Source organism: Panthera tigris, chromosome B4, assembly GCF_018350195.1.
Source record: "Panthera tigris isolate Pti1 chromosome B4, P.tigris_Pti1_mat1.1, whole genome shotgun sequence".
Lineage (NCBI taxonomy): Eukaryota > Metazoa > Chordata > Mammalia > Carnivora > Felidae > Panthera > Panthera tigris.
Genome location: NC_056666.1, coordinates 77,901,508 through 77,909,863, shown reverse-complemented (window position 1 = coordinate 77,909,863; position 8,356 = coordinate 77,901,508). Strand labels below are relative to the sequence as shown.

General features: G+C 58.4%; 1 protein-coding gene across 1 annotated transcript; it reads left to right on the top strand.

Annotated features, from left to right (window-relative positions):
• The first annotated feature begins 1,497 nt into the window (after positions 1 to 1,497).
• Positions 1,498 to 7,398, top strand: LOC102967441 (keratin, type II cuticular Hb1-like). The gene is made up of 9 exons (XM_042992353.1): positions 1,498 to 2,073; positions 2,763 to 2,971; positions 3,600 to 3,660; positions 4,624 to 4,719; positions 4,971 to 5,135; positions 5,423 to 5,548; positions 5,802 to 6,022; positions 6,173 to 6,204; positions 6,690 to 7,398. The coding sequence occupies exons 1-9, from the start codon at positions 1,513 to 1,515 to the stop codon at positions 6,863 to 6,865; spliced, it is 1,647 nt and encodes a 548-aa protein (XP_042848287.1). The 5' UTR covers positions 1,498 to 1,512; the 3' UTR covers positions 6,866 to 7,398.
• The last annotated feature ends 958 nt before the right edge of the window (positions 7,399 to 8,356 follow it).

Here is an 8,356-nt window from a genome sequence, read left to right as displayed (position 1 = left end):
CGTCAGTAACACTACTGGCAACCCTAGCTAAAGCTGGGAGTGGAAGCATAAGACACTGGAGTGGGACCCCCACCTCCACCCCACCCCACCCCACCCCCCACCCAGAGGACAGCTCTAAGGTTAGGCAGAAGCCCTGCAAAGTCAAGGCTAGACCAAAGCGATTCAGACCCACAAGAGTGTTGGGAAAGACAGCAGAGGGGGCAGAGGGGGCAGAGGGGCACTCTCTAAAAATGGGTTGCCAGACAGCCCAACACCAGTCAGAGCTGGCCAGGAACACCTCTTGGGTTCCAGGATTTAATTACCCTTTGCATAATAACAACTTATATTTAAAAGCAAAGGAAGCTAAGGATGATTTGCATGCTTTTCTTTAATGCTGCCTGCTGAGTTCACATTCTAGTTTCCCCTGCCCATAATTGGATGTATAATTAACTTCCATTATAATGGGCTATGGCTTTCTAGAATTGGTGGCCATGACCAAGCCCCAGTTGAGGGGAAGGCTTTGGATTGGGCCTATTTTTCTAAGAGCCCAAAGCCTAGAAGCCTGGGCTCCCTCCTAGGAGAAGAACGCAACCCTCACTGAGCCCCCAAAGACTCAGACCTCCGAGGGGCTGGCATGGAGGAGGGCTGGAAGCCTCCTTTCAGATTCTGAATCCCCTCCTCCATAGAGCTTTCTCCGCTTGACTTTAAGCCACTGGACCACTCTGAGCTCACCTTCCCAATCAGGTAAATGGGCACAAAAATACTGACCTTGGAAGGATGCCCGAGGGTAAAGATAAAAAAATGCATCATAAAAGCCCTCACACACTGGAGGCACTCCTTTAATGCAACTGCCTGAACCGACCCCCAGGAGAGTGGAGAGGGGTACAGGAAGCAATGTGGGGGACTAGGGAGTGGGGGCCCCACACTTACTAGGAAAGGAGCCATGAGCTGAGTTCTGAGCAACAGAGAAGGGAAAGTTTTTGCCCAAAGGGACATAGGATGAATGGCAAAATAACAATGGTAGAATAAACAGAACAAGCAAATAAACAAACATTTATGGAGCTCTTATTAAGTGCTAGGTAGGGCCCTAAACGCTTTCCTGTCCATTACCTCCTTAGGTCCTCCCAAGAGCTTGCAGATGGGTGCTATTTATTACTCCTAACTCGCACAAGAGGAAACTGAGGCTCCGAAAGGTTATTCACTTGTCCAAAGTCATGACAAGAATCTGTAAGACCGGCTTCAGAGACCCCTCCCCTTCGACGCACATACTCGCTCCCTCACTCCGTGGTGCACACGAGACCAAGGCTAACCCGGCCCCCGCAGGGCGGTTGCGCCCGGCTGGGACCCCAGCCGCGCAGGGTGTGCCCAGCTGGCCAGCCCCGGAATGGAGCCCGTGAAGATCCAGCGCCTCCGGGACCCAGTCCTGGCCGAGGGGCGCAGAGGGGGGCGCCCCGAGGCCGCGGCGCACGGCCCGCAAAGGTGACCAGGCGTTTCCCGGCCCCATAAAGCTCGGGCGGGAGGTGAAGCCGTTTTATGGAGGCGGCCGGCGGCCCGGCCCGCTTTGATTCCCGCCTCGACGAGGCGCGCGGGCCGACCTCCAAGCTCGTAAACGCGTTGGCCGCGCGCTCCCGCCGGCCCGGTGGGCCGCGATATAAGGCGCAGCGCGGGCCCCGGGCTCCAGCCACCCGCCGCCGCCGCCACCGCCGCACCATGTCCTGCCTCTCCAACGGCCTCGCCGCCCCCTGCGGGGTCCGCGCCTTCAGCTGCGCCTCGGCCTGCGGGCCCCGGCCCGGCCGCTGCTGCATCACCGCCGCCCCCTACCGCGGCGTCTCCTGCTACCGCGGCCTCACCGGCGGCTTCGGAAGCCACAGCGTCTGCGGCGGCTTCCGCGCCGGCTCCTGCGGCCGCACCTTCGGCTACCGCTCCGGCGGCGTGTGCGGCCCCAGCCCGCCCTGCATCACCAGCGTGTCCGTCAACGAGAGCCTCCTCACGCCCCTCAACCTGGAGATCGACCCCAATGCGCAGTGCGTGAAGCACGAGGAGAAGGAGCAGATCAAGTGTCTCAACAGCAGGTTCGCTGCCTTCATCGACAAGGTGGGTGTCCTTGATCCCAGGACAGGAGGTCCAGGTGAGCTCCCGCTCTCATGGACGAAATGGACACACACCCAGGCCACATGACGACCAAGGACATCAGGATACAGAGCGGAGGCTCCTGATTTGATAGTGTTGCCATTATACGCAACCTCTGTCCAGACAGGCAGGTCCCCACGGAGACACAAGGACAGGCTTGGAACTGGCCTGTCAGAGGAGGAGGGCAGAACATGCACACACACAGACACCAAAATGGACACAAGAAATAGGAAGAGGCCCGCAGGGTGAGCCAGTGGGTGGCTGTCCTTGATCACACCCTTCCTGTAGCCCACCCATGCTCAGCACTCAGGCTGGGCACTGAGACAGGGGGAGCCAGAGGCCAACCGGAGACCTCTACCTGCCTCCAGAATACACATGCCACCTGGACTCACCAGGTCTGGAGAACTCCCTTTACCTGAGAGCAGACGCTGACCTTGCCCAGCCCCTTGCTCCCATCCCTGAGTGAGAAAATCCAGACAGAGATCACAGGAGGGAAATCCAGGAGTCACCTTGTCTCCCACTGCCCATCTCTGCCAAGCTCTGCTGAGCTCCGGGGTTGGGAGTTTGCCCCTAAAGCAATCACCCCAGCCCCACCCCAAATTGGCTTCGGGACACCAAGAGCCGTCTGACCCCTCCCCACACCCTGAATGCAGGTGCGCTTCCTGGAGCAGCAGAACAAGCTTCTGGAGACCAAGTGGCAGTTCTACCAGAACCGCAAGTGCTGCGAGAGCAACCTGGAGCCCCTGTTCGAGGGCTACATCGAGACGCTGAGGCGGGAGGCCGAGTGCGTGGAGGCCGACAGCGGGAGGCTGGCCTCGGAGCTCAACCACGTGCAGGAGGTGCTGGAGGGCTACAAGAAGAAGTGAGTGCGGCCCGGAGGACAGTCTCAAGAAACGAAATGGGATGAAGTCAGAGCAGGATAGATTTGGGCTACAGCACCAGAGGAACTTTCCAGTAGGAAGAAGACAGTGACCGGGAGCCTGATGAGGGAGACTTTTCTTTTCTGGGTTGGGAGTTTAAACCCCGGAGAGACTGGGAGGGGCTCCAGCTACCTCATCAGCGTGGGTTTATTTCCTTAATTCAGCAAACGTTTATTGACATCTACTCGATGCTGCAGGTGCTGTGTTAGGCCCTGAGCGGGGAGGCAAGGGGGGGAACCAGAACTAGTGTGGGGTTCCTGCCCCCACCCCCGCCGGGAGTTACAGCCCAGAAACAGAGAGAAAGCCTACAAAACTGCGCGCGTGCGCCCACATCAGGAATGAGAGTCCCTAAAACAGGAAGAGCATTGGGTGACGGAGTGGATTGAGAGCCCCAAAGAATGGGATGGACAGATCCCTTCTAGTCCAACTCTCTGTGATTCTGTGACTACCTCCAAAAGATCCAGTTCCTGGAATATGTTTGTCTGGGCCTTCATTCTCTTTTTTTCCCCCCTCTTCAAAGCCCAGACTATTAAAGTTCTGGCCACTGAAACTTGTGCCCTTTGTCTCCAGGTATGAAGAGGAGGTGGCACTAAGGGCCACCGCCGAGAATGAATTTGTGGCCCTGAAGAAGGCGAGTGACTCCAGAATACTTGTCCCACAACTCAGAAAGCAGGGCAGAGGCAGGAGGGAGCACTCAGGAATTCAGAGAGGCTGAGCGACTCCCCCAGAATCGCCTAGCGCAACCCCTCCCCTATTTCTTTCCCCCCCCCCAGCACCCCAGCACTCCCCGGGTGGCCCCGGACATTGGAGTACATACACTGCCTGCTTCAAGCAGGGCACCCTATTCCTCCATCGGAGGTAACCCCCATCTGGCCGATGGCTTCCCGCGTCTTTCTGCCCTGTGCCTGCCAGAGAGCAGGCATTGCTAAATACTGTGGATGAAAGAGCACACCAATGCTAGGGGATGGCCACATCCTGAGGCCGCCAACAGCTGTGAAGTGCTGGCGTGAACGGTGTATCGTCCCTCACCTCTTAGACTTGATTCGCCACAAATGCCATCATGTGGACTCCCACCAGGTCCTTGCAACCACCTCCATAGGAGGAAGGCAAGGGTTGCTGTGAGGAAAGTGAGGCACAGAGGTCAAGGGTCTTACCCTGAGTTGCCCTGGCTTGGAAGAGGCAGAATTGATCCCTAAGACCTCTTCTTCTGACCACAGATCTAGATTTCTTTCCATGAGGTGTCAGGGCAGAAAGGGCTGGGGCATCATTAGAGCCGACCCATTTTGCTGCAGAGCCTAAGTTTCAGTGATAATGCAAGGTGTGGATTCTGGAGTTTTCTTTTGGGTAGGTAGCGGAGAAAGTGCCTAGAAACCTCATAATCCCACTCCCTTCCCCAAACCTGCTTCTGAGCCCTCTGACTGTAGAAAGGACTTCAACAAGGCCATGATACGAGGCACTAGGATGAGCAGCTAAGGAAGGTCTCCAGGGAGTTTGTCCAGCCTGATGGGGTGCCCTCCTGGGAGCGGGGAGCAGCGGGGGGGAAGCCCTGTGTTGCCTTTCCAGTAAGACTCCTTTGACACCCTCTCCCCTTCAGGACGTGGACTGTGCCTACCTCCGCAAGTCAGACCTGGAGGCCAACGCAGAGGCCCTGACTGAGGAGATCAACTTCCTGCGGCGCCTGTATGAGGAGGTGAGGGGCCGTGGTCCAAATGGAAAAGAAGCAGCCAGCCTAGAAGAGGGGGCTGGGGCTTGGGACTGGCCAGGGATCCCTGGGCAGTTGGGGGAGGGGGGGTTGGCCAGGGATTTGGGCTGGGGCAAGGGGGCTGCAGTCCATGAGGCTGTAGTGGGAACTGGGGTGGAGACCAGGTAAGGGCTGAGAAGACTGGGTCCACACTGTGGTGGGTGAGGCTGGGGTGTAAACAGGTTCCCCACCATCTGCAGGAGATCCGCGTTCTCCACGCCCACATCTCAGACACCTCGGTCATCGTCAAGATGGACAACAGCCGGGACCTGAACATGGACTGCATTGTGGCCGAGATCAAGGCTCAGTACGACGACATCGCCAGCCGCAGCCGGGCTGAGGCCGAGTCCTGGTACCGCAGCAAGGTGAGGGGCACAGGACACCTGTCTCTTAGACATGGCAGCACGAGGGAAGCCAAGTATTTATTAAGAAGGCCTCTTTTGTCTGGAGTTTCTGATCCCGTGGGATAGTAACAGAATGCCACACAGCTCTCAAGTTATAATCGCTGGGCAGGGCTGCCATGTATAGTTGCACAGGCTGAGCACTGTACAACCTCCCGACCATCTGTGGTGTCTGAATGGGAGGGAAACTGCATCCTGAGCTCAGGAGCACCTCTGCTTCCCCCCGCCCCCTCCCCCCCCCCCCCCCCCAGTGCGAGGAGATGAAGGCCACGGTGATCCGGCACGGGGAGACCCTGCGCCGCACCAAGGAGGAGATCAACGAGCTGAACCGCATGATCCAGAGGCTGACCGCCGAGGTCGAGAATGCCAAGTGTCAGGTACGGGTCGCCTGGGGCCTCCCCAGGGCCACACAGGCAGTGTGTGCCCCGACTGGCTCTCACCATTCATGATCCAGCCCATTTGCATGGCTCATGTCCCTGGTTGTGGTCCCTCAGGGGGACTCCGTTAATGAAGGGGAGAGGCCTGTTCTTGGGGTGTCCCCAGCTGGGGGAGGGGAGAGACTGGACACATGAGGGAAATGGACCGAGACACCCAGGACCATAACCCACTCTGTTCTCTCCTGGGCCCCAGAACACCAAGCTGGAGACCGCGGTGACCCAGGCTGAGCAGCAGGGCGAGGCGGCCCTGAGCGACGCCCGCTGCAAGCTGGCCGAGCTGGAGGCCGCCCTGCAGAAGGCCAAGCAGGACATGGCCTGCCTGGTCAAGGAGTACCAGGAGGTGATGAACTCCAAGCTGGGCCTGGACATCGAGATCGCCACCTACAGGCGGCTGCTGGAGGGCGAGGAGCAGAGGTGAGAACCACACCCATGGGGAGAATATGTCTTCAGTCTCCCCCACACTGTGCTTTGAGCCAGGAACATATTTGCATATCATTTGCATCTAATTTGCATCCAAATTATGTGGGGGTCTGAACTAATTTTTGTCTCTGCTCTCCCCACAAGGTTGTGTGAAGGCGTTGGTGCTATAAATGTCTGTAAGTAATCTACGCTGTGGGTTCTGAACTGAGGGCTTGGGGTTCCTCTAGGCAAACTTTTTCTTCAAGGGCCAGATATTAAGGCTTGTGAGCCATCCAGACTCTGTCTCAACTCCTGGACTCTGTCACTGCAATGTGAAAGCGGCTACAGCCATAAGCAATACCTAAGGAGTACATATGGCTTGCTTCCGATAAAACTTTATTTACAAATATAGGAGGCCAACACAGGCCATAGTTTGAAACCCTGAAAGGAAGGAGGGAGTGTGGCAGTGAATGATTATGAGTTAAAAAGCTATTTCTGCCCACAGGGAGGGCCTGGGAGCACGGTTTATCAAGGACACTTGCGGCCTGAATGCAGGAAAGAGTGCCCAGGGGTGAAGGTGTTGGGGGGAAGGGGGGAAGAGAGGAATAGAAATGAAGGGGGGCGCTCTGAGCAAGAGCCAGTAGACCTCGCACAGGGACTAAGCCCTCCTCTCCTCCCGCAGGCGTCAGCAGCTCCCGGGGCGGGGTCGTCTGCGGGGACCTCTGCGTGTCCGGCTCGCGGCCAGTGACCGGCAGCGCGTGCAGCGCCCCCTGCAGCGGAAACCTGGCGGTGAGCACCGGAATGTGCGCGCCCTGCGGCCAGAAGTGCAGCGGCAGCTCCTTGGTGCGGTTCGCGTAGCGCCTCCCGCCGTGTAAATACTCGGCTCTCACCCCTACCTCCAGCGGCGGGTCCCAGAGCAGCCCTAGCCCTGGGGCTTGAAGCGGAAGGGCTTGGAGAACCTGCGGGCCTGACCCGTCCACCCTGCAACCTTATCTTCTTGCAACTTCTCCGCCTTCTCCCCCTCCTTCGCTCTTGCTCTTGGGGAGGGGGGCGGATTCCTTCCGGAGAGGGCCGGCCTCCCTGCCCAGCTGGCCCCAGGAGTCTAAATGCCTGCCTTCCAAGCAGCCTTAGGCAGGGAGCCAATCCTGACCTGCTCGGGCTGCTCTGGGAGCTGGCCTGGCACAAAAACCTGTGGCTTCTAAGGCACAGATTGGTCCCAGGTCCCCTGGGCTGTGGACGTGCCTCTATTCCACTGGGCCTCCCCTGCCTTCCAAACCCTGGCAGTGACTGAGGCCTCGGCTTCACGAGGACATCTCTTGGCGGCCGCCTGGGCTCCCTCCCCCTCGTGCTTAGTGTCCACGTTGCCAATAAAGCTCATGGATCATACATAATGCGCTCAGAAAAGCTCCTGTCTGTGCCTACACATGGGGACGTCCAGCCCAGTTTGGGCCCCTCAGAGGCTGATGGAGAAACTGTTCACAGCCAAAGGGGAAAGAGGACTATCTCGGAGGCACCCTGCCCGAGTGCCACATTCACACTTCCTGAAGGCTGCAGAGGGCTGGCCATTAGCCCCAAATACCCAGACAGCGTGAGAAAGAGCTGGAAGCAAAGGGAGAGAAAGGCAACCAGGAGGAGACAGCCAGGAGGGGCAGGGCCCGGCTCTCCTGACACCTGTAGGGGGGCACCTTATCACTCACGGCGGGACACCAACGGTCCACTTCCCCCACTCCCCGTCCCACCCCCACCTCAATATATGAAAATTCCTGACCGTGGCATCGAATATAGACTCCTCCTCCCCCAGAAACCAACACTCTCTTGATAGCCCCCCCTATATACACCGCCATCACCCCCCCAGGTGTCCTAGACACAAGAGACCTCCCCACTACCCCCTCCCCACCATCCATCATATGTGCTGTTGCAGGAACAGATATCCCCATAGACCCTAAAAACACCCCCACATGCGTACAGACACACAGACCCCCGACCCCAGACACAGAGATGCTCTTATGGAGCAGCTGACACACAGATGCCCCTCCCCCCACCAGGGAGCCAGATACACACACAAGCCACCGCCCAGGCACAGAGCCTCCTGCCAGGGGGTCCAGATTCTGGGACTCCTTACCCCTCCCCCTCCCAAACACACACAGGCCTCCTCCCACTGCCATCATCACCCGCACAGAATCCCAGACCCAGAGAGCCCGTCCAGGACCTGAGGGCCGGGCAGACCCAGCACCAGCAAGGGCCAAGGGCGCGAGCTGGCTGGTGCATCCGAAACCCAGGCCTGCGGCAGCTGAATGTCTGGGCCTTCTCACAGCAAGGAATGAACTCTGGCAGCACAGGGCATGGGGG

What these genes read in the sequence shown, in the direction of transcription:
- LOC102967441 (XM_042992353.1), top strand. Translation starts at nt 1,513, where the DNA reads ATGGAGGCGGCCGGCGGCCCGGCCCGCTTTGATTCCCGCCTCGACGAG. An exon ending in AATTTGTGGCCCTGAAGAAG is followed by an intron (nt 3,661 to 4,623) that starts GCGAGTGACTCC and finishes TCTCCCCTTCAG; the next exon opens with GACGTGGACTGTGCCTACCT. An exon ending in AGTCCTGGTACCGCAGCAAG is followed by an intron (nt 5,136 to 5,422) that starts GTGAGGGGCACA and finishes CCCCCCCCCCAG; the next exon opens with TGCGAGGAGATGAAGGCCAC.